This window comes from Eumetopias jubatus, unplaced genomic scaffold, assembly GCF_037043125.1.
Source record: "Eumetopias jubatus isolate StellerSeaLion01/CBP00866 unplaced genomic scaffold, mEumJub1_p1.0 scaffold_10, whole genome shotgun sequence".
Taxonomy (NCBI): Eukaryota; Metazoa; Chordata; class Mammalia; order Carnivora; family Otariidae; genus Eumetopias; species Eumetopias jubatus.
In genome coordinates, this window is record NW_028274816.1 from 78,192,377 (window position 1) to 78,216,571 (window position 24,195).

General features: G+C 60.6%; 1 protein-coding gene across 8 annotated transcripts; it reads left to right on the forward strand.

Annotated features, from left to right (window-relative positions):
• The first annotated feature begins 734 nt into the window (after positions 1-734).
• On the forward strand, positions 735-22,163 carry DLG4 (discs large MAGUK scaffold protein 4). Of its 8 annotated transcripts, none has more exons than XM_028125005.2 (20): positions 735-756; positions 9,466-9,630; positions 13,050-13,103; positions 13,240-13,299; positions 13,505-13,629; positions 13,728-13,897; positions 14,028-14,164; positions 14,314-14,458; positions 16,437-16,732; positions 16,828-16,930; positions 17,088-17,202; positions 18,081-18,257; positions 18,472-18,508; positions 18,598-18,625; positions 18,757-18,804; positions 18,921-19,022; positions 19,352-19,524; positions 20,414-20,523; positions 21,061-21,152; positions 21,363-22,161. In XM_028125005.2, the coding sequence occupies exons 4-20, from the start codon at positions 13,270-13,272 to the stop codon at positions 21,467-21,469; spliced, it is 1,995 nt and encodes a 664-aa protein (XP_027980806.1). In that variant the 5' UTR covers positions 735-756; positions 9,466-9,630; positions 13,050-13,103; positions 13,240-13,269; the 3' UTR covers positions 21,470-22,161. The 8 variants fall into 8 exon arrangements, with proteins under 8 accessions (XP_027980806.1, XP_027980799.1, XP_027980801.1 ...); XM_028124998.2 differs by having other exon boundaries at positions 736-756; positions 9,466-9,531; XM_028125000.2 differs by having other exon boundaries at positions 736-756; positions 9,466-9,531; positions 13,249-13,299.
• Positions 22,164-24,195: the final 2,032 nt, after the last annotated feature.

Here is a 24,195-nt window from a genome sequence, read left to right on the forward strand (position 1 = left end):
AACTCACCCCTGGCTTTGGGGAGAGAGGCCAGCGTGCGAGGAGCCAGGGGAGGATGGGACTGCCCACTTCAGCTAACGGCTAGAACTGGGTGGGGAGGCAGCTCAGCTCCAATCCTGCGGATTAGGGAGATTAAAGTCAGAGGGGAGAGATGTCCGAGAGACCCAGAGGTGAAACTCGAGAGCCCCGTGGAGGAAAGGCCTGGGGGCTGAGCGGAGGGGGGTGGGCTGGGGGCTGGGATTCGGGGGACCCTTCTCCTGAACCTTCCCATAGACTCTGGGGCGAGAGGGCACAGGCTGGGGAAGATGAATGTGCTGGTCCCCCTGTCTCTTCCTTGACCCCCTCCTCCCTCACTTGCATTTCACCAGCTCCCCGCTCAGCCCTCTGGCTCCTGGCCCCCCCACTGTTGCGATGGGCACCCCCTCTCCTCACCGTGCTGCACAGTGACCTCTTCCAGGCCTTGCTGGGTGAGTAGCCCCAATTTTCTGAGGGGCAGTGGTGGAAAGGGCTGGCCTGGGCCTGCCAGGGCAGTGAGCGAACTTGGGGGCAAGCAGGAGTCCAAGCAGGGGTCAGTCGCCCCGACCGTCCTCCATCAGGATCCAGCCGTCCTGGCTGGAGGAGCTCCTCCCTTACCAGACACCAGGAGGCGAGATGGTGGCAGGGGTGGCCAGGGCGGCAGGGGTGGGGGAGGGTAACTCAGCTCTGTTCTGGTGACAGACATCCTGGACTTTTATGAGGCTTCCATCTCGGAGAGCCAGGTAAGGGGGTGAGGTGGGGCCGCTTCCTCAGGGAGCGGGCAGGCAGGGCTGGACGGCTGAGCTCACATTGACGACTTGGGGGCCCTGGGGACAAACTCCTGAGTCTCCTCCTCCCCTCCCCCCCCCGCCCCGTCCTGTAGCCCCTTCTTCCTCCTGCTTCCCCCCCCCCTTTCCTGGGCCCCAGTTTCAGGCACTAAAGAGTCCAGGCCCGAATTACTTTTCAGGCTTCCTGAGGGAGAACTCGCCCCCCCACCCCCCCGCCCAGGGATCCCCTCCTGCCAGCGCCCCCTCCCTCAGGCCCTGCCCCCTGCCAGCCCCCCCACCCAGTACTGAAAGGAGTATGGGTGCTCCCGGCCCCACTACGGGGTGCTCGCTGCCCTGAGAAACTGAAGCCGTCCTCCTGGTCTCTGTTCCGTGTGCTGGTGCCTGGCCAGGCCTCCATCTTTGCCTCAGGGGCCCTCTGCTGCTGCACTTCCCTCCTCTCCCGTTATCCGGGTTCCTGCCAGCACCGAAGCAGTTAACTCGGCCAAGGCACCCCCCCCATCCGCGCTCCTCGCTCCCTCCCTCCCTCCCCCTGCTTCCTCTCTCCTCCTCTCTCCCCTTCCCTCCTCGGCTCCACGGCTCCCTCGGCCGCTGCCGCCTCCGACCCCCCCACCCCACTCCCCCCGCCACGGCCCCTAGCCCCTGGCCGTTAGGCAAGACCCTCCCCTACCCCGGGGCTCCCCGAAATCCAGTTCCCCTCCCCCACCCCAGCTCATGCCCCAGCCCCCGAACTCCGGGGCTGCCAGCCCCCGGTGCCCCCGCCCCTCCTGAGAATCGGGGTGTGCTCCCCAAGCCCCCTCCCCTCCATTGGGGACCCCCTTTTAGGGCCCCCTTCCCCTCCCTCCCACGCTCCCCTCCCCTTCCCTTCTCCAACCCCCTCTTTCCCCTCTCACCCCTCCCCCCATCCTGGCCCCCCCTGCAAAAGTGGGGTGCGGAGGGGGGAGGGGTGAGAACCCACGGAGGGGAGGAACGAAACTCCGATGAAGTCAGAGCCCCTTACCCGCCGCCGCGGCCAGCCCCCCCAACATGGACTGTCTCTGTATAGTGACAACCAAGGTAAGCATGATGGGGGGGCTATACACTGGGAGGAGGGCATGAGTTTGTGGGGAGGGGTCAGGCAGGCCTCATCTCTGGCTGGGGGCCGTGGAGTGACAGCATCAGAAGATGTATTTGGGGGTCATGATTTAGTTTTGGGGTTCACATCTGAGATAATGCTGGGTTTGGCCACAGGTGCCCCCTGGAGTGAGCCCTTTGTACCTGTACAGAAATGGAAAATTTGGGCTGTTTTGTGGTGTGGGGGGGGCTAATGGGTTTTGGGGTTCACCAACGATGTTTGAGGGAGACTTATTTAAGCAGAAGCCTGGCTCACAGGGGAGTCTTGGTCTTGTACATTAGAAGGTGGACGGTGTGAGGGGGGTCCTCTACCCTCCTGGGGGACAAACTGGCTCCTAGGTGTCTTGTCCAATTTCAGGGGGCTCTTGGCATGGGGGTAGACGGTTATTGGTTGTGAGTGCCTGACTGGTCTGGGGGTGTCAGCGGGCAGAGAAGGGGTGGGCCTTCAACCTATAGAACAGGCATCTCGTGGTAGAGACGTTTGGGGGTATGCTCAATTACAGGGAGCTGGTCATTTAGGATTCGATCTTATAGAATGGGGACTGTTGGGAGTTGTCAGAGGGCTAGGGCCTGACATAGGATCACCTGAGGGAATGGACCAGGTGAGGTGAGGGTTTGGGGTACTCCCATGGGAGGGAGAAGCTTGCAGCAGCGGAGGTTGCCAGACCCTGAGGAGGAGGAGGAGGAGCGCTTTCGGGAGACGGGGGATTTGAGGAGGGGGACCAGGTGGGTGGTGCAGAATTTGGGGGTGGCCCAGGCAGGTGCTCACTATCCCTGTCTCCTCCCACACTGTATCCACCCCTTGTTGAGGAAGAGGGAGAAGAGCAGATGGAGGGGAATGTTCCTCTTACCCCTGACTCTTGGGATCAAGGTGGGGGAGGACACCTGGATTTCAGGTTACCCCGGGTGGAAAGGAGTTGGAGGAAGGCAGGGCTGGCAGCGGTCGAGGACGGGACGAGGGTGTCCCTTTGGTTGGAGCCTTGGAAAGGGCAGATCTTGGATGGGGAGCACAGGCGAGCTCCTGGTGGGATGCAGAATACCTAGGTCTTGGCTGTGAGACTCTGGGACTGGCAAGCTGGATGCCTTGGTGTGTGGAGGGAGGCTTGGGCGGGTGGCAGGCAGCTGGGGGTTGGGGGGTGGGACAGGAAGTGGGGGCCGGGGAGGCGGGGTCCGGGTGAGTCACAGGCTGGGGAGGGGGTTATATTTAGTGGGAACTGCAGCTTCTCAGGGGAGGGAGCTGAGGACACACATGTTCCCTGCCACAAACTCACACATGTGTGTACACATGCATCGTGCACGTGTGAGCAATGGATGCAAGAGACTGGAGCTCGAGGACCTTCAGGTCCTGAGTCCCCACACCCTCCCCAGAGCTACTTGCTTGTCTCCCCCCCCCCCGCCCCCCGCCAGTTCTGTGGGCTCCAGGCTTTCTCCCATGCCGCTGCTTTCCCCATTCCCTGGAGTTTCAGGGGATTTTTGTGCCTCACTTACTCTGGCCTGGTGTCCTTAATGTCTGTCTGATCCTTTGCTTCCCCTGTCTCCTGCCCTTAGCCCGCCCCTCAGCCTTAGATTCCCTGGCTGTGGTCCCCTGTGTTCAGGTGTACCCAGAAAGCCAGCTGGAACGTGTGGGCTCTGCTTCCAACATGTGAACACACATGTGTCAGCGAGGGTGAGGGGCTTCTTCTGGGAGGGGGAGCTTATTCGTCTTCCATCCAGACTCCTACTTCTTCGATGGAGCCCAGGGTGAGCATCCCCGAGGGAAGGAGCCTTGCGCAGAGAGGATCAGTCATGCATTTGGGTTTTTACAGAGGCGTGGAGGAGACCCAGGCTTGCCACATTCCTTGGCCGGAAAACTTGTCAGTCTCGGGAGGACGAGGACTCCAACTCCCATAAGGCCTTGAGGCATAAGAGCCCTCGGTGTAAGAGGGTTGCTGTCCGTGGGGCTGTTGGGAGTTGTGGTTCCTCTCTATCCAGGGCAGCGGAGGGTAGCCCAGGAGGAGCCAGCAGGGGGCACGAGGCACTTGTTTCCCCCTCCCCCTCTCCCCCCGCAGCGCCCCCCGCCCCCAACATGCTGGGTGGGGTAGGGGGTGCTCAGGCTTTGCGGTCGTTGAGCTCCCCGGCCCCGTTTGGGTGTCCTCCATCTTTCATTGCCTATATTTAGATTCCTGCCGCAGTAATTTAGGGAACACTTATGGAAGGCCTACCCTGCGCCAGGCCCTGTGCTTTGCGCTAACTCTTGCCTTCCGAGCGATCACTTAGGCTTACTCCGCGCCGGGGTCTCTGCCCGTGTCTGTCTCTGAGAATCTCTTTCTCCCACTCCGCCCCCGGCCCTCCCCCTTCTCCCCGCGCTGCTGTCGCCGTTGCCATGGCAGCTGGCGACGACTGAAGTTGCGTGGCGGACTTGAGGGCCGGGCGAGGGTGTCGGAGGGCGGAGCAGAACAGGTGGGGGAGGGGGGAGAGCGGGGAAAGACCGGGGGTATTGGGCTGGAGCCCCGGAGGCGAAGCGGTTAAACCCTCCGGGTGGTCCTTATTGGGCCCAGCCGAGATGTCGGGGGCGGGGCAGGGTGTCCAGCGGCCTCGTTCATTGGCGGACAGGGGCGTGGCGGAGGGACCGTGTGGGCGAGGCCGGGGGAGCGAATGGGCGGGAAGTGGACGGGGGCGTGGTCTCCTGGAGGCAGGTGGGTGGGGTCTGGCTTACTCTATCGAGGGAGGCGGGCAGCAACCCTCGGGAAGGGGCGGGGCCTGAGGGCCGGGTAACCTGCCCGAAGTGAGGGCGGGTCTGACCCGGCAGGGGCGTGGCGTGGTCCCATGTGCCGAGAGGAGACGGGGCTTGGGGGGCCTGTTTAAGGAACTGCGGGGTGCGGCGGGTCTTTGGGAAGGAGAATCCGAGGGTTGGGCGATCTGACGTCTCAGTTTTCCTAAGATGGAGGCCTGTTCACATTTCATCAGAGCACAACCTCCTACCTCAGCTCTCTGTTCCAGGGAGACGGTTGCTAGGCGACAGCAAAGTCCTTGATTGCTGCGTTGCCAGGCAACAGGGAAACGGAAAATGGAGGGAAAAAGGAAATGGGGGATGGGGGAGGGTCTTAAGGGGCCACAGCGCCCACTGGTGGAGAACCAGGGCCTGTGCATTTCTATTCTAGAAGGAATTTCGAGTTCAGCTCCTTTCCGCTTGGGCTCCCTCTGAGGATCCGAGCATTCCATCCAGATATGAAACTAGGGCATTAGGGGTCATCTTGGGGGCGCACGCATCAGATTCCGATCAACGGGAAGGGAAGGGAGGGACATAGGCGAGGTTCTAGGGCAGTCCGTCCTCTCTGCCCTGTGTGGGCATTATAGAGATGTCCGAGAGGCAAATTTGAGGAGTCTGCTCACTGGGCTCTAAGAGCTGGGAAGGTGGGCGTTTAATGGGAGAGCATTTGGGAGAGATGCTTTCAGGGTCAGTTGTTTAGGGGAAAACGCAAACCTCAGAGGCAGTCGTTTTGAGGTGTTCTTGGAAGATTTGTGGGTCACTGCCAGTTGCAGGCCAGATCTTAACTTTAGGTGAATATTTTTTGAGGCTTGGATGTGGGGGAGATAGTTATATTTGGGAGCACTCTTCTAACAAAGTCGGAATTCAGATTCCTGAAGGTGATGGTGAGATGTAGGAAGGGCAACCAGAAAAAGGAGTCATGTATGAACTTGAGGAGTGAAGAAAAGGGATCGGGAAGTATTTCTCAGTTTAAAGGTTTGGGAATAGATTGAAGAGACTGCAATTGAATTTCGACGGTCAGCTTTAAGATACATTAAGCACTCCAGAAATTGGGGTCTGGTGATATATATATATATCTATATTTTAAGCTTTTCTTTTTTTAAGTTTATTTATTTATGTAATCTTTACTCCCAATCTGGGGCTTGAACTCACGACTCCACGATCAAGAGTTGCATGCTCTTTCCACTGAGCCAGCCAGCTGGTGGTACCCGCGGCGGGCCTACTGGAAAATCAGGAGTATCTCATTAGATGCAGGGATTTGGACAGGGGACCCCAAACGAATTTGAAGACTGCTTATTTGGGTGTTTTACATTAGAGCAAGGGTAATATTTGCACTAATTTCAAGGTCTCTGTGGGCGGATTAGGGGATATGATTTTAAACGGGATGACTTAAAGGGCAGTTTAATTTGAGGGGACGCTGGAAAAGCACTGCCTGGCTATCAGGTGGGGCCGGACTGCTTATTAGAATAGGAGATGTCTTGGCATCTGAGGGGATGCTGTCCGCATTAACGATCTTTGGGGAGGGGCTTGTGGGAGGCATTTTAGATCCTTTGTTGAGGGGGGGGGGTCCCTCTGCAGTGAGAGAGAAGTGCTTCTTCCTTCCCGCACCTTGGGAGTCCGGTGGAGATGAGTGGTCCAGCGAGGTTTGGGGGAGTAGTTAGGGGCCTGGTGATTTTAGGGGCAGGAGATTAGGTGAGAACTACAGCCGTAAATCGGTAAATCTGTAGAGGGGTCGGAATAGGAGTATGCGGTGGAAGGTGGAGTCCACAAAGAAACTGCTGGAACCTGGGAAGTTGATGGCTAAGAGGGTCTCCCCTCACCCCCTCGCTCCCATCGTGACGCTCTCCCGCACTGCGCAGGCGCCGTCCCCCCCCCCCTCCGGCCGCAGCCTCCAGTCGCCGCGTCCGCCGCAGCCCCCGCCCCTCTGCCCCTCCCCCTCCCCCAACCCTGGGACCCTTGCTCTCCCACCCGCCCCCTCCCCTCAATCCCCCTCCCCTTCTCCATGTCGGCTCGGAACAGATTCGCCTCCATGTGTCTCTGCGTGGTACGTGCCGCGGTACGGGCTCCGGCCCCGCTCCCCTCTTCCCGGACTCCCCAAATCTCAGGGTGGCAAGCTTCAAGTGCTGTCGCTCTTCCTTCTGCTTGGCGCGGGGTCTCTGGGTTGCAGTGTCTCGCGGACAGGCGCAGGGGGTCGCCCCTCTTATCAACATCCCCACTTTCACTCACACCCCTCTTTTGGGGGTGCAAGCCTCGTTCCAGGTCGTTCTGTGCAGCTGGGGCTCAGTGATGAGAGGGCCAAGGGGGAAGGAACAACAGCGATCCCCAGGCCTTTTACTTGCCTATGCCCTAACGTATTGGGGGTTCAGACTTGGTCCCAGTGGCATCTGAGCTGTGGCCGTTCGGGCCCAGAGCCCCAGTAGGGTAAAAGAAGGCATCCTCCTGTCCTGTAATCTGGGACCGAGAGGTGCTGACCCGGACCCCCACCTCCCAGTTCACAGTTTGGGAATGACTCTCCCCCACCCCCACCCCTCCAGACTGTTCCTGCCCCACCTCCCCTTACTACATGTATAGTTCTCTGAAAATTTCCCAGGACTGAACATAGGCCCTAACCTCCTTCAGCCACATTCTGGGAACTTTGGTACCCTTCCCTTGTGCCCCATTTCCCTCACATTGTCTTCTAATGCGGGGGAGTCTTTTCCTTAGAACTAGACAGTCCCCCCCCCCCCGTGGGGGTGGGGCAGGGAGAAGTGTCTGCAGTCTTACTGTGATAAAAATTTACCTTCATTTCCTCTCTAGAATAAACGATGAATGTCTGCGATTCCATTTTCTTTCTTTGCACCCTGACATTGCTTCATCAGATTCAGGGACTTTTCTCTGTGAGGTGGGCTGAAGATGGAGGGTCAGTGGGTTTGAACCCTCCCCCAGACTGGGAGAAACCAGAAGCTGCCACCCTGGGCCCTGCCTCATGACCACCTAGGGTATGGGACTCTTGGGAAGTAGAGAGGGGAGCTGCTTCCTTCCCTCCCCCCTGGACCCCCAGTTCTGGGGAGCTGTCCAGGCTGCAGACCACCGTTTCAGGGTGTGGAGTGAACAACCTCTTTCAGGTCATGGGATTCTGTTATCCAAGATGGCCCAGCCTTTTGCGGGGGGGGGACTGTTTAGGTTATTCTCGCCCCCACACTTCCTTCTTCTCTACTTTTTGCGCCCATGGTCTTGAAACAGTGTATCTTGATGAGCCCCCGTTTTCCCTCTTAGAGGCCCTTCTTGCCCCTCATCCCTCTGTCCTGGGCGGGAGAGGCTTCATGTCACCAGCCCCATTTCCCACCCGTTCTCTTGCTGCCCCCTTAACTACAGCCAAACTTGGGTTACATCCTCCGAATTTTCAGAATCCTACTCTGGCATCGGGCGTTGACCTTGATAAGCTTCCTCCAGTTGGGTCTCGCAACTGTTGCCCTCCCAATGTTGGGGGACTCAGCTTCTCGGATGCTTTTTTGAGAGGGGATTTCTACCTTCTCTCTTTACCTATGTGTCCGGTGGTGGTGTGTGTGTGTGTGGGGGGGTGTCTTCTGTCTTCTCTAGTCTCTTGAGGGAGCTCTGCCTTTAGTAATCTCCTCCTCCTTCCCCGAACTTGCAGTTTGGGAGGGTCTGCTTCTGTGGGGACTGGCTCCTGAGGAGGGGAGTAGTGTGAGGGCAGAGGCCGGTGTGGGAGGCCCTTCACTGCTGTCTCCAGCCTCCCTTTTCCTCTCTCTCTGGCCCCAGTTAATCTCATTTACTGGTGTCCTTGTCAGGCTAGCATAGGAGGCCCAGTGAGATGGCTGGTGGTTAGTTGGGAAGGGAGTCAGGGGTCATGTTGGGTCTCGCACCCCTAAAAGCCAGAGGGAGACTGGGAATGGAATCTGAGACTCAGCGCTCTACCCCCTTCCCCAGTCAGCCAACCCGGAACCGACCCCCATCCCTGCCCCCCTCCTGAGGCCTGCTGCCTCCCTTGCTCCCCCTTCCTTCTCTGTCCCCTTCTAGTATACCCGATTAGCTGGCTGGGCTGTGGGCGTTTGTAGGGAAGGGGCCAGACGCCCTGGGGCCCCTTTGCGGACCACTTGGGAACCACCGGGGCCAGTGGAAGAAGAGCTGGACGAGTTCAGCTTTGTCCTGCCTGGGGGGCTGATGCCAAGTACCTGCCAGTCGAAGGGCCGGGCCTAACTGCGGTCCCTGCCTCTGGCATGCTAGTGCTGGAGAGCCGGTCGCTCTTGGGGTAGAGGCTGCGGTGGGGAGACTGAGGCCGGGAGGGTGGGGTGGGAGTGAGATAGGATGGGGGGGGTGCTGCAGGGGGAGTATGGAGGAGGGAGCTTGCAAACATGGGGAGTGGGGTGAGGACGAGGGAAGCAGAGAAGTTGGGGATGGGCATGGAGAATGGGGGTGCAGAGCGTCAGAGGGCCGGCGATGATGTGACAGGGGCTTGAAGCTGAAGGCCCCGGGCGGGGCGGGAGAAAAGGAGGCCGGAGGAGGGGGTGTGCCGGGTGGAAGGCCGGGGCCTGGGACGTGGGGCGTTGGGGGAGGGGCTGAGATGATTTGGGACGAGCCGGGAGGTGGCGGCCTAAGCGGGAGAGGGGCTGGGGGAGGGTGGAGGGTGGGGAGCCTCCCTCCCTGGAGGAGAGGGAGGGGAGGAACTGGTCTGGCCCCGGGGCCTTCCGCCCTGCACTGGCGGGCGGGCGGGTTGGGGGGGGGGGTGGAGAGGAGGCGGCCGGGCGGACAGCCTGGAGCCCGAGGCCCTGGGCCGGCCGCAGTGACGCCTCCGTCCCCATCCCCAGAAATACCGCTACCAAGATGAAGACACGCCCCCTCTGGAGCACAGCCCGGCCCACCTCCCCAACCAGGTAAACGCCCCCGAGCTGGTGCACGTGGCGGAGAGGAACTTGTCCCACCTCGAGGCCGTCCACGGGGTCGTGGGCCACGCCCACCTCTCCCCCCTCAAGGTAGGAGACTCAGGCGGCCCCCTCCCCAGTGCGGCCCGCGGAGCCTCGGAGCGGCAACCACCCCCACGGGCCGGTAGGGCGAGAGCCATAGGCGGGAGGAGGCTGGGACGGGGCGCCTGGGCCTTGGGCCCCTGGGGCCTGGGGAGGGGGCGCTGGGGGCGGGGCCGGAGACACCTCGTTCCCACCGAGGAGACGCAGAGGCCAGACAAGTGGGAGTGGGTGTGGAGCTTAAAGCCTGGGTGTGTGTGCTTGCGTGTGTGTGCGCGCGCGCGCGCGTGCCTGCACGCACGTGTGCTGAGATGGCGCAGCCCCAGCATGCTCCCCACGCCAGGCCCTCTTCATTCCTTCACACCCCCACCTCCGTTTCCGTTTTCTGTGTCCTGAGCTCTGTTCCCAGCTCCTGCTGCCCTCGTTTGCTCTAGCCCCTTGTCCCCCTCCCCCCCCACGTCGGGCCTCTGGGCCTGGCTCTCCGTGTCCCCACGTCTCCAGTCCTTTCCATCTGTCTGGTCGGAGACTCCCAGTCCTGGGGCCTTTCTGCCTCGGTCCCCGGCGCCAGCCTCTGCTCCCCTCCTCCCCGCCTTGCCCTCCCGCTGGCTGGCTGTGATTCTGGATGCTGTCTCTCTCTTCCTCCCACGCTCTCTCCTGCTCCCTCCCCGAGCCCCAGCTCGGGCCCTCCGCGCTGCTCAGCCCTCCTAGTCGGGGGCCCGCAGGCTCTCCCTCTCGCAGCTACCCTTCCCTCCTCCTCCCTTCTCTGCTTTCTGGCCACACCTCTCTCTCTCTCTCTCTCTCTCTCTCTCTCTCTCTCTCTCGTCCTCCCCCCACCGTGCGTTTCTTCTTCGGGCCCCTCCTGTCCTCCCATTATGGCCACTACCTGTTTCCTTCCCCTCCCCCTCTGTGCTCGCACTGTGTTTTCCATCTCCCGTCCCAGGGAGACCTGTTTCTGAGACCTCCCCTCTCCTGCCCACTGTGCTCCCCTTCCGTCTCCTTTCCTGGGGGGGGGGCACACGATGGGGAGGAAGGGAGACCCCAGGCAGGCTGTGACAGGCAGGGGTGGGATTCCAGAATCCTGGGGGATGCCCTGGGAAGGGGGGAGGCTGCTGACATTTCCCCAGAGGAGACCTGGAGGAGGTTTCTGAGCCGGGGGATGAGGAGGCAGGGAGGGGGCAGCGGTACGTTCCGGGGTGAGGAAGAGCGGTTCCGAGGGAAGGGAAGACCATTCTCTGGGCTGGAGCAAAATCGAGGACCACGAAAGGGTCAGAGGCCCCAGGGGCCAGGGACAGACCGGGCAAGGCTGTGAAGTCAGGACCCAGGAAGAGCTGATGGAGGGGAAGAGAAGTAAGGCCCTGGAGGAGAGCAGACAGCATGGAGTGTCCGTCCTGTGGACCAGGGGGAGGAGGAAGGCCGACTGGACATGCTGTTGGTAGGATGGGGCCATGAAGTCCCTGGAGAGGAGAGGAGACATGGGCGAGGGAGGTGTGTGCAAGGTGGTAGTGGGCTCAGGCTAGTGAGTGTTGGGATCGGGGCTCTGGAAGCAAGGGAAACGGAGGGGAGAGTGCTGGAGGCCCTGAGCCCGCCAGGCAGCGTCTGGGGACCAGGCCTGAGCTGGGGGACAAGAGAAGCCTCGATTAGCAGAGGAGATGGGGGAGGGTGGAATTGAGAACGAACGACCGTGATTTGGGGATAGAATCTGGCGGGTTTGAAGCGGGGTTAGGGAGGGTGGTGCTGATCTCTAGGAAGTCAGAACTTAGGATGGACGCTGAGGGGGGACGGGGCCGGAGTGGGGGGCCCGGACAGGACAGGGGCGGAGGATGAGGACCAAGGCTGGGTCAGAAGGTGGAAACTGTAAGGTAGGACGGGGATACGGGTGGAGGGTGTGGGATGCTGTAGAGAGAGGGATGGGAAGCATGTGAAGGTAGTTGAGGAGGAGGCTCCCGGGGAAGGAGGCTCTGGGCTGAGGGTGGGGTGGGGATTGAGGATTGGCTGTGGGATGGAGAACGGCCACGTGGATGCGATTTCGGCAGTCAGTGGCCATTGGTTGGATAACAGCGTTTGCTGAGGTTTGAAGGGTCGGAGGTTGGTGGTGTTAATAGGTTTATGGGTACGAAATGAAATCTGTGACAGAGTTGAGATGTAACGGGTAGTGTTGAGAAACAGCACTAGGAGGGAGGAGGGGCCCTTTCGGAGGGGGAAATCGAAGAGTCTGGGGAATCCGGGATGAGTGCCTTGCGCTTGGTAGGCTCCAAATAAATATTTGTTTAAGGAGGAGATAGGTGGGGGACCCCGGAAGGACGCTCTTGGCCGCCTCCCCCATTGCCATGGAAACGGGGCTTCGGTTGCCCTGGCGACTGGGGAAGCCCCTAGGACCGGCCGAAAGCTGGCCCCGCCCCAGAGTCTAGAGACCCTGCGGCGTCGAGGCGACTGACGTCAGGACCTGGGCACGCCCCACTTTAACCCTTTACTGAATGACGTGGGGTGGGGGGAGTAGATGAGAAGATAGGACCCGGATGTCTTTCACCACTCCCCCTTCCTGACGTCCTGTGCCCTGCGTAGGGTGAGGGGCGTAGGGGAGGGCCAAAGGGGCTATCCAGGATGCGCTGCGCCCACCAACGTCTTCAGCCTGGACCGCTCTCGCCGGGCCACCGGGGGGCGGGGCCCAGGGCAGGAGAGGCGGGGCTAGCGGATCTCTTCTGCCTTCGGGAGTCTGGTCGCCCCTAGGCCACGCCCCTCTCCCCCCTCCCGTTGTCCTGGCGACAGGGCCTTCTGGAGGTGGGTCTCCCCAGGCCTTGGCTGGGCTTAGATATCGTTGCTAGGCAACAGAGTCCTCAGAGGAAGGGGCGGATTGGCCGGCGGGTGGGGGAGAGGGAGGGAGGGGCCTGCAGCTGGGGGAACCCCGGATTCGGGGGGCCCCAGGGTTTGGGACAAGTGTGTGTGAAGGTGAGGGGCAGATCTGAGGGAGGGTTGTCAAGGTTTCTGGGTGTAGGTAGGCCGACGGGGACAGGGACGGGGGGCCGGGTGTGGGGGGCAGGACCTGGTGGACATAGAAGCCCTGGGGTGTATCTGTGTAGTGCGTAAGGCAGTGGCATCCTGAGGTGTTACATCCGGTGAGAAGCTCCCCCCTTCGCCTGCCCTCCCCCCACTCTTTACCATCTGCTGCTCCCCCATCTGGCTGTCTCTCCCTCCCTCCCCGCTTTCTCAGACACCTCCTTCCACGTGCAGGGGGCCTGGGCCGGGCAGAGGTAGGGCCTGGCACAGGTGCGTGTATGTTTGTGATGGAGGTTGAGCTGGGTCCTTGGAGGCTTCAGGAGCGGGCTCGGTTAAGAGGCTGGAAGGGTGGCCAGGCTGGTGGGACCCCCTGAGGACGACGGGCTTCTTCTTGAGCCCAGCCTCAGGCAGCTCTTCATCCCCTTTCCGCTTCACAGGCCAACTCTCCTCCTGTGATTGTCAACACAGACACCCTAGAAGCCCCGGGATATGTGAGTTGTTTAGATTTTGGGGCCATCGGCGAAGGAAGGAGGGAGAGAGGGAGGGCCTGGGCCCCAGCACAGGGTGGGGGCCTGGTCTCAGGTGGGGATGTCTGTCTCACTGTTTCTGTGTTTCTGGCCCGTGCTGGAGTTGCAGGTGAACGGGACGGAGGGGGAAATGGAATACGAGGAGATCACATTGGAAAGGGTGAGCCGGCTCCCCACTCCGAGGTCGCCCGCGCGCCTCCCTGTCAGTGCCTCTTTCCGTGCCTGTGTGTGGTAGGTGGCCGGCCTCTTAGCCTGGCCCCTTCCCGCTCTGATCACGGCTCCCCAGCCCCACCCCCCTCCACAGTCACCTTGCCCGGAGCAGGCAGCGAGAGGAGGGCTGACACTCCTTCCCTCCTTCTGCCCAGGGCAACTCAGGTCTGGGCTTCAGCATCGCAGGTGGTACCGACAACCCACACATTGGAGACGACCCATCCATCTTCATCACCAAGATCATTCCTGGCGGGGCTGCGGCCCAGGATGGCCGCCTCAGGTGGGGAGAGGAGACAGAGGGTAGGGTGCCGGTTCCCTGGAAAGGGAGGGCCAGGGCAGCACGAAGCCCCTGGCTCAGGCCCACCTCGCTGCCCCCAGGGTCAACGATAGCATCTTGTTTGTAAATGAAGTGGACGTTCGGGAGGTGACCCACTCGGCTGCAGTAGAGGCCCTCAAGGAGGCGGGCTCCATTGTCCGCCTCTACGTCATGCGCCGGAAGCCCCCAGCTGAGAAACTCATGGAGATCAAGCTCATCAAGGGCCCTAAAGGTAGTAAGCTAGTCATGTCTCTCCCCGCCCCGCCCCCCCCCCCCGTCCACCCCAACTGGCCCCCGCCCCGAGGCCTGCTCCCCAGCCACCGGGCACCGGGGCGCCCACCTCTGCCCTGCCCTCCATCCAGGTCTTGGCTTCAGCATCGCAGGGGGTGTAGGGAACCAGCACATCCCTGGAGATAACAGCATCTACGTGACGAAGATCATCGAAGGGGGTGCCGCCCACAAGGATGGGAGGCTGCAGATCGGGGACAAGATTCTAGCGGTGAGGACCCCCATCCCTCTGCCCAGCCCGCACTTGGGTCTCGCCTCCTGGCCCTGGGCAGGCCCGGCCTTCCGCATCACCGTTCCCACGGTGCGTCTGTCTTGGCACTGTTTCTGGCTCATCTGAGCTCTCTCCTTCCTTGGCCCCAGGTCAACAGCGTGGGGCTGGAGGACGTCATGCATGAGGACGCCGTGGCAGCCCTGAAGAACACGTATGACGTGGTCTACCTGAAGGTGGCCAAGCCCAGCAATGCCTACCTGAGTGACAGCTACGCTCCCCCAGACATCACGACCTGTGAGCGCCCTCCAACCCTCAGAGCTCCCCGTGACCCATCCCAGTGACCCCCAGGCCACCCCGGTGACTGCTCTTCTTCCAATACTTGCTAGCAAATAGGAACCATCTCTCCTGTTCTGTGGTTGGAGAATAGATGGAAAATCAGTCGCCATGGAAGACCTAGAAAAGATTGTCAGTAGTCTCTTCCCCGGAACGCCCAAGGCCCAGACGGTTTTGTGGCTCATTTTTTTCAAATCTTCAAGGAATAGATAATTCCTACGCTCCTTCTGAGCAAGGGAAAGGATAAAAAAAGTTCACGTTTCGCCGTATGAGGGCATTTCAATTGGTCATGAAGGTAACATAAGAAAAGCAAAGCATAGGCCCCATTTTGCTTCTGAGTAGAGACGTGGAAGTTTATAGTGATGCAGTCGTAGGCCAAACACAGCGGCAGGTCGCGGGGGGAATAATATTGTCTCAGAATAGGGTTTGTTTCAGAAAAACTGGAGGTGGTTTTGTATTGGGAAACTTTTTAATATGATTTGTTGTATCAAACAATTGAGGGACTAAAATCGTAAGCTCGTCTCGACTAGATGTTGGGAAAAGACATTGAGGAAATTCAACTTCTGTTTTCACGTGAAAACATAGTAAACTAGGAACACAGAAGTTCTCCTTCACGTGATGAAAGGTAGTTATAGTACCAAGTGGATCTAGGCTCCTTAGAGAAGGGGCCCATTCTAAATCTTGGCCCAGAAAGGGATGAGGAGACCCATGATTGCCAGGTGGTGTTAACGACCCAGGAGGGGCTCCTACTGGATAGTCAGTCAAAACTCATTAACTGTGTGAAAGTCTATGAGATCATAATGATGCTTAGGAATAATTGGGCATCCTTGGACCTGTTTTATGCTTGCTTTCCTGCACAAACCACACCTCAGAATTACCAAATGGTTGATATGGCAGAGTTGTTTTTATTTTTACTTTTTCTTACATTTTTATTTATTTATTTGAGAAAGAGAGAGAGAAGCCAAGCAGGGAGCCCAATGTGGGACTCCATCCCAGGACCCTGGAGATAGGACCTGAGCCAAAGGCAGATGCTTAACCAACTGAGCCACCCAAGCACACATTTTTTAATTTTAATTTATTTTTTAGTAGGCTCTACATGCAATGTGGGGCTCGAACTCACACCCCCTAGATCAAGAGTCGCACGCTCTACCGACTGAGCCAGCCAGGCGCCCCGAGGAAAGGTTCTCTGTGGAATAATTCCTATTGATAAGTGCCCTTTCCTCCCCCCCCCGCCAAAAAAAGTAGAATATCCTATTTTGCAGTCCCCAGTGAAATAACAGAACCAGGCAATGGTCCTCAGTGGCCTCTAAAGTTCTTGGGTGAAAGGCTGGTGGGGAGCATAATAATGGGGGGGTCAGCTGACCGCACCTGAACCTGTCAGTTGGTTTCACCTAAGAAGACCAGATAGTCTTGCCTCCCATTGCATAGCTGTGTATTTCTACCGCATGGCCTACGAAGTATTTGTGCCAAAAAAAGAACTTGAGTCTGACGAAGTTTCTAGAACCAGTTACCACTTTACAGGAGAAACAGAAGAATATGTTAACACCACTAAAGATGCCTAATAGAAAGTGGGAAAGTCTATTAGACAAATGACCTAGTTTTCCCAACCGATGGATGCCCAAGAGAAGGGAAAACGGGGAGAGAGAGAGAGAGAGAGAGGAATTTTATAGATTAAGAGATTTGAGAAACAAACCCAAAGAAAACCCCCAAAGCCTGGTATTCATATTCCCCTCGACCACCCCAGGCACACCCAGGACATGAATTCCTGCCCCCCAATGTTGCTGGGATGGGGCGCCCCCCTTCACCCCGCCCTACCATCAGGCAAAATCATGTCTCCTTGCCCTGAGCCTGCTCTCCTGGTTGCCTAGGGAGAAGATGGGGTGCTGGGCGCTGCCCTTCACGATGCTCGGTCCCATCCCTCCTCCGTGTCTTCTTCCAGCTTATTCCCAGCACCTGGACAATGAGATTAGTCACAGCAGTTACCTGGGGACCGACTACCCCACAGCCATGACCCCGACTTCCCCTCGGCGCTACTCCCCGGTGGCCAAGGACCTGCTGGGGGAGGAAGACGTGCCCCGGGAACCGCGGCGGATCGTGATCCACCGGGGCTCCACGGGCCTGGGCTTCAACATTGTGGGTGGCGAGGATGGTGAGGGCATCTTCATCTCCTTTATCCTGGCCGGCGGCCCGGCGGACCTCAGCGGGGAGCTGCGGAAGGGGGACCAGATCCTCTCGGTGAGGGAAGGCCAGCCGTCGCCCACGCGCCTCCCTCCCCTCAGGGCAGAGCCTGGTCCCCATCTGCGGCCACTCAGCCTCTGCCCTCTCTCCAGGTGAACGGTGTCGACCTCCGCAGCGCCAGCCACGAGCAGGCTGCCATTGCCTTGAAGAACGCGGGGCAGACGGTCACCATCATCGCTCAGTATAAACCAGAAGGTACCAGGCCGGAGGCTCCCCACCGTGCGGGCGGGCGGAGGATGGTCCTCGGATCGCTGTCTCCTGAGCTGGTGGCTTCAGCAGGGCGCGGGGGCGGGGCGGCGAGGGGGGGCGGCGGTGGGCCGGGCGGCGCGGGAACCTTCTTGTCCTCTCCCAGAGTACAGCCGGTTCGAGGCCAAGATCCACGACCTTCGGGAACAGCTCATGAACAGCAGCCTGGGCTCGGGGACTGCCTCCCTGCGGAGCAACCCCAAACGGGGTTTCTACATCAGGTCCGATTGCTTCCCGGCAGGGCTCCTTCTGCTTCTCAGCTCTTGCCCCCTCCCCTGCCTGCCTCCTGCTCCCCACCCAGGCCTGCCACTCCCCTGCATACGTTAGTGGTTTGAGATAACCCCGTAGCAGCTGGAACATAGCCTCGGTGCCAAGTACCCTGCTGCCTTCGGGCCCCTGGTCACCCTGGACCTCCACAGCTCGGGGACGCAGAGGCCACTGGCTGGCCGCGCAGGGGCCTCGTGGGCGCCGTGGCTCCTGGCTCCCCAGCCCTCCGGCGGCCCGCACGGCCTCCCCCCTTCCCCTGTCGCAGCTCTACGGAGGTGCTCAGCGCTCTCCGCCCTGGCCTGACATCTTCCTGCAGGTCCGGACCTGCATTTCTGGCCATCTGCTTTCTGGACCTGCCCCCTGGGATGTCCCACGGGCATCTCACACTCCGCACGCCCGAACTGGGCTCCCCGCTGTCCCCCGTGGCCTCGTGCCCCTGGGCTAACCGGTGCCCCTCGCTTGCCACCTGGCGCCCGGTCCGCTCGGACTCCTGCATCCAGGCGGGTCTGGCTCGGCCCTCCCCTCCCCGCTGGCCGCCAGTGGGCTCCCCGGCACCCACAGGCGGGTCCCAGAATGTCTCCCCTTTAGTCCCGTGGCTGCCTCCGTGGTCCTCCTTCCCTCGGCCTGACAGGAATTTGGTCTTTTTCTCTCACCCCTGTGGCTGTCCCGCACACGTGAGCTGTGAACCGCCGTCCTCACGCAGTTTGTGGGTCCCTCGCAGTCCGCCCCCGCCCCCCGTCGGAGGGCCGCCAGCCCCCGCGCTCGGCTGCACACCCCTGGTCTGGGGGCCCGGGTGCGCTCTCTGACCGCTGGCCGCCCACCCACCCTCCAGGGCCCTGTTTGACTATGACAAGACCAAGGACTGCGGCTTCCTGAGCCAGGCCCTGAGCTTCCGCTTCGGGGACGTGCTGCATGTGATCGACGCCAGCGATGAGGAGTGGTGGCAGGCGCGGCGAGTCCACTCCGACAGCGAGACCGATGACATCGGCTTCATCCCCAGCAAACGGCGGTGAGGCTCCCGGGGTCTGCAGCCCTCCTGCCGCAGGTGCTCAGGTCCCAGAGGTCCGGGAGGTGGTGGTTGCGGGGGGAGCCTCGAGGGCGCGGGCTTGCCCTCTGACTCCTTGGAGGTCTGTCTGCCGTGCACTGTCCCTCCCGTGAGCCTTTGGAGCAGGGCCCCTTGCCGGCCATCTCCCAACCCTCCCATCCCTCCATGTCCCCCACAGGGTTGAACGACGGGAGTGGTCGAGGTTAAAGGCCAAGGTAGGTGGGGGGGGAGTGAGCTGGGGGGAGGAGCGGGGGCCTCATGGGGCAGCACTCCGCTGACCCCGTGGCCTGCTCTCTCTTCGCAGGATTGGGGCTCCAGCTCTGGATCACAGGGTAGGTAGGGTCAGTTTGGCAGCCCGGGGTGAGGGAGCCCTGAGCATCTCTTGATATAGCCTCAGGAAGGCGACACGGGGCCCCGAGTCCCCTGTCTCAGAGCCCCTCGCAGATGCCCTGCCTCCCACTAGGTCGAGAAGACTCCGTTCTGAGCTACGAGACGGTGACGCAGATGGAAGGTAAGTCCCGGCCCTGCTGCTCTGGTTGGGGCGGGGGGGGGGCCCTGGCACCCCTACCCCCCCTCCTTGGGCGCTCCCCGGCCCGCGGTCTGCCTGAGCTGGCTCTCTGTCCTCAGTGCACTATGCTCGCCCCATCATCATCCTTGGGCCCACCAAGGACCGAGCCAATGATGACCTGCTCTCCGAGTTCCCGGACAAGTTTGGATCCTGTGTTCCCCGTGAGTGCCTGGGGGGGGGCCCCCCGGGGGCGGGGAAGGGCGGCGGGGGCGGGGCCCAGCCGGACCTCAGGCAGAGAGGGCCCGCAGGGGCTGGGGTGCCGGAGGACACCGGCGTTCTCAGAGCAGGGGTGCTTCTCAGCCGCCCTCATGCTCCCTTCCAGGTCGGGGACCGGGGCGGGGGGCCGCGGGGAGGGGGAGGAGGGCTGGGGGCGGCAGTACTGCCCTCCCCCCGCAGTCCTGGTCTCCCCAGCAGCCGCCTTCCACGAAGGACCAGGCTTTCCCCTGGAGGGACGGCGGTTAGATCTCGGGGGGGGGTGACTTCCTGGCAGATACAACGCGGCCCAAGCGGGAGTACGAGATAGACGGCCGGGACTACCACTTCGTGTCCTCCCGAGAGAAGATGGAGAAGGACATCCAGGCGCACAAGTTCATTGAGGCCGGCCAGTACAACAGCCACCTCTACGGGACGAGCGTCCAGTCCGTGCGGGAGGTGGCCGAGCAGGTAGGACCTGCGGGCGCCCGGCTTCGTCCTCCGCCCCTCTCCCCAGCCCACGGCCTTCCCCAGCTCTCTCTAACTCTCTCTCTCTCTCTCTGTCTCTTTCCCTGCTGGGTCTCCACTCCCTCCTCGGCCTCCTTCTCCTCTTGGGCGACTCTGTCTGGCCGCCTGCTCCCCCGGCCGCCCTCCCTCGCTTGACCCCAAACTCCCTGCCGCCATCTGTCCCCTCCTCTCCCCTCCCCTCCTCCGTGCCCCGGTTCTCCTCTCTTCCACCGGCCTTGCCCTTGGTGCCTTGGCCTCCCCAACGTGGTCCCTCCCTCTGTCCCGCTCCCCTGCGGCCCTTTGCCTTGGCCCGTTCCGGGGTCTGCACCCCCCGCTCCTGCTCCTCGGCCGCCTCCCCCCCCCCCGCCCTCTCTCCCGCCATGGCTCCTTTCTCCATCTGCCTCTCCTCTCTCCCACCTGTCTCTCCTTGTTTCTTCCATCTGTCCGTCCTCTGTCTGCCCCCCATCCTCCTTCCTCTCTCCTTTCCCCTTCCCCTCCTCCTCCTGCCCTGCACACCCCCTCTTTGCCCACGGCCGCCCCTCTGGCCTCGCTCTGCCCCGTCTTGTGGGCCCCCACCCTGCCTGTCCCGCACCCCTCCCTCGCTCCCTCCCACCCCCTCCTCCTGTGCCGCTGCTCCCCGTCTGCCCCTTCCTTTTTCTCTCTGTCTCTCCCTCTGTCTGTGTTCCTTTCCCACCTTGACTCCCTGCTCACCTGTCTTCTCACATCCCTGTCGCTGCCCCTTTGGCCAACCTCCCACCCCCCACTTTTCCACGTCCCGTGCCCTGTCCGGTACCTCTTGTCTGTCCTGCCCGCCACCTGCCGGTCCCCCTCCGCCCACCCTGCCTGCCCCCAGGGGAAGCACTGCATCCTCGATGTCTCGGCCAATGCCGTGCGGCGGCTGCAGGCGGCCCACCTGCACCCTATCGCCATCTTCATCCGCCCCCGCTCCCTGGAGAATGTGCTGTGAGTATGGTCCCGGGGGGCCTCCCCTCAGCCCCCCACACCCGTGGCCCCGGGCCTCAGAAGGCCTCTGCTGAACTCTCCCCTCAGAACCTGGGACAGCAGCTCCGGCAGCCCTCGAGGGGCGTCTGCCCCGGGAGCTGGAGCCCAGAGGATGCAGGGAGTCCCAGGCCTTTCCCTTGCTCTCCAGCCTTCGGCTGAGTAGGACTGCAACTCCCAGCAGCCCCTGGGGCATACACCTGCTGGGACGAGCCAGGGCCTTCGGGCCGTCGGGAGTTAGTTAGAGTCTGGGTGCCTTCACCGGGGCTGAAGGCCGGAAGGATGAGGCTCTGGAGAGGTCCCCGGAGCGGCCACACCCGGCTGGGGTGGGTCACGGGGTGGGGGGTGGTCATCGCGACCCTGGAGGATATCGGGAATTGTGTTTTCTGCTACGTGTTCCAAATGAGAACATAGCGGTGACCACGTGGGCCACCTGGACGGAGGAGGTAACAGGCGGGGCGGGACCCATGCTCAGGTGCGCCTCTCTCTCGCTGTCCACAGAGAGATCAATAAGCGGATCACAGAGGAGCAAGCCCGCAAAGCCTTCGACAGAGCCACCAAGCTGGAGCAGGAATTCACAGAGTGCTTCTCAGGTGAGACCGCCGTGGCCCCCCGCCGCCCGCCCACTCAGGTTCTGCCGAGGGGCTGCGCCCGGTGGATGGATTGGAAAGAGGCCCTCGTTGGGTGGGTGCGGCCCCGCAGCTCATGGCCTGGAGTCTGAGGCAGAGGTACCCCGTGCTCTGGGCCCGCGCCATTCTCTTTGGAGGGCATCCGGCCTCACTGCCCGCTCCCCCCACCCCCAGCCATCGTGGAGGGCGACAGCTTTGAGGAGATCTACCACAAGGTGAAGCGTGTCATCGAGGACCTCTCAGGCCCCTACATCTGGGTCCCGGCCCGAGAGAGACTCTGACTCCTGCCCTGGCGTGGCCTGGACTCGCCCCGCCTCCCTCATGCGGGCCCCTTGGTCTGGACTGAATTGCCCAAGCCCTTCGCGCCCCCAGCCTCCCTCCCGTCCCTTCTTATTTATTTCCTTTCTAACTGGATCCAGCCCTGGAGGGGGGACACTCCCCTGCATGTATCCCCGCACCCCAGAACTGGGCTCCGGGACCCCAGGAACCTGGGGTCTGGGGTGGGGAGCCGGGCTCCTGGTCCCGAGCCCATGCTCCTGAGGACCTGAGCCCCTGCCCACCCCCACCGCACACACAAGCCCAGCGGGGGCCGCCTGCCCTCCCCTATCTTCTCCCACACACATTCCAGAAGTCAGGGCCCCCTCAAGGAGCACCCCAATGCAGGGACGCAGGGCCACAGGCCTCCTCTCTCTCCTGAGGCAAGGCCTGGGGCCCCCCTGCCCCCGTCAGAACTCCCCAGGTCCCTTGGTTTAGCATTTATTTTTTCCCATTTTTTTTTCTTCTCCAAGGTGGTTTTTTGGGGGGATAAGTGGGGGGACCCTGCTGTGGGCCCCCTGCCTTCCACATGCCCCCCACCTTTTTCCTTTGCTGGTTTGCATGAGTGGAAGGTCTAACTGTGGCTTTTTTTTTTTTTTCCTGGGATTTATTTTTTATTTTATTTTATTATTTTTTTGGGGGGGGAAAGGGGAGGGATGGGTCTAGGGAGTGGGAGCGTGGGAGGGAGGGGGGGGCAGGGGTTGGGGGTTGGGCATCCGGGAGCCAGGGGAAGACTGGAAATGCTGCCGCCTTCTGCAATTTATTTATTTTTTTCTTTTGAGAGAGTGAAAGGAAGAGACAGATACTTGAAACCTGGTGTGTGGCCTGGTTATTGGGGGTGTGGGTGAGGAGGGAGTCAGGGTGGGAGCGCGGAGGGGTGGGCCTGGTAGCCAGAGCCCTCTTCACACCGGCCCAGAGAGGGGGGCGTGCCCTGGAAGGAGTCTCGGAGGGAACCTGAAACCAGGGCTCCTGAGTCAGTAGTGAGGTATGGGCCTGGGAAGGGCCGGAGGCACTGTCCACAGTCACTGACCCAGAAAGAGGCCAGACCGGTACAGGGTCCCTGCAAACTTGGCCCAGCCCTGATCCCTCCTCTGGGCTGTCTGGGGCAGCATGACGCTCTCGAAAGGAGAAGGTAGAAGAAACTTTCTTGGTTCAGGTTCGTAGAGTTGTGGACAGAGCTGGGCTCTTGTCAGTGAGGTTTACAGAGATTGGTTGATAAGAAGTGCTGTTACTGGATTTCTTTATGTCTCATCTCTATAGATAGATTTAAAGCAGCTTTGCCAATAATCAGGGTAGGAGAATGGAACCTCGATACTGAAGATTAAAACAACAACAACAACAAAACAAAAAAAACAGATGCAGTGGCTATGAGGAGAAGTATGCTCTCTGAGCTTCCTGGTAGACAGGGCAAAAAAGGAAATGGCCCATTACCTAGTTCTTTCTTACAAAGGAGCAAAAAAGCTCTGGTTCTTCTAGGGAGTCAGATTTTCCTGACCCTAAGCCTCGCTGAAGCTTCTCAGGTGCTCCTGTGTAGGGTATCGGTTCTTGGCTTTTCTCCTGCCACTGTTCATATGCTTGATAGGCCCCTGCCGGGAAGACCTCAGCTGCAGCATCCCTGAGCCATTGCTGGCTCCCTCTGATTCAGGGGCCCCAATCGGGGAGGCTGAGGTGGAGGGCACTAAGAGTTGAGATGGTTAAGCCCGGAACAGTGCAGAAGTTGAGAGCTGGATGCAGAAGGTCCACCCCAGGGCCTAAGCTGATCCAAGGAGCGTGCTAGAGATCTCTAGCAGGGTGTCACTGAAACCAGTGGTCCTGTCCGTGGATTGCCGCACACAAACTAATGTGCCGGGCTCTAAACAACCCAGCCTACTGAATCCTGGCGGTAGGCCCCCAGGGGTCTACGTTTCAGGAAACCTCCCAGGTGACTCTGATGTCTTGCTGGGTGCAGAAGCACTGCTTCCAAGGACGTTTCTCAAATAATCCTTCTTTTAGCTTGGTTCTGCGTAGGAGCAGATGGTTTGAGGCTGTGCTGATGTTCTCTACCATCGGCCGGAGGGAGAGATCTGTGAGCTGAGGAAGGTGTGTGCAAGGTAACGTCTCTGGCTCTAAGGGGTTAAGGAGAGTTCACTGAGAAGGGGTAGAATCACCTAATTCTGCATGCATCACTTCTTAGATTCTGAAAGGAATACATGTACCTTATAAAAATTCAAATAAATATAGAAATGCATATGGTTAAAAAAAAAAAAAGAAGTTCCCTCCCCATCTCATTCCACATACTCCTCGGAGGGAAGCGCTTTGGCAGTTTGTGGTGTGTTCTTCCAAATCTATAAAGAGCTCTTCCCTGGCCGGTTAAGGAGGCCGTATGTTTGAGTGGATAGGCGCACTGGATTCCCAAGCAGACTGGGGTTCCAATCCTGGCTCCTCTTCTTCACTCCCCCTCGATTTCTTTCAACAAGGACTTATTTGGCTCTCCCTGGGTGCCAAGCAGCCTTTGAAATGCTGCAAGTGCAATATCTTGGCCCTCCGGGACCCTGGGGTCCTCGCAGTGGGGACTGCAGGCCACCGGAAGTGAAGGAATGCAGATCCCAAAAATGATGACGGTCCTAGCCAGCAAAGACAGCGGCCGTGCGGTGCGGTGCGCGTCTTTGCTGGTGTAGACGGGGTGCTCAGGGAGGCGCCCCCTTGGAGCAGC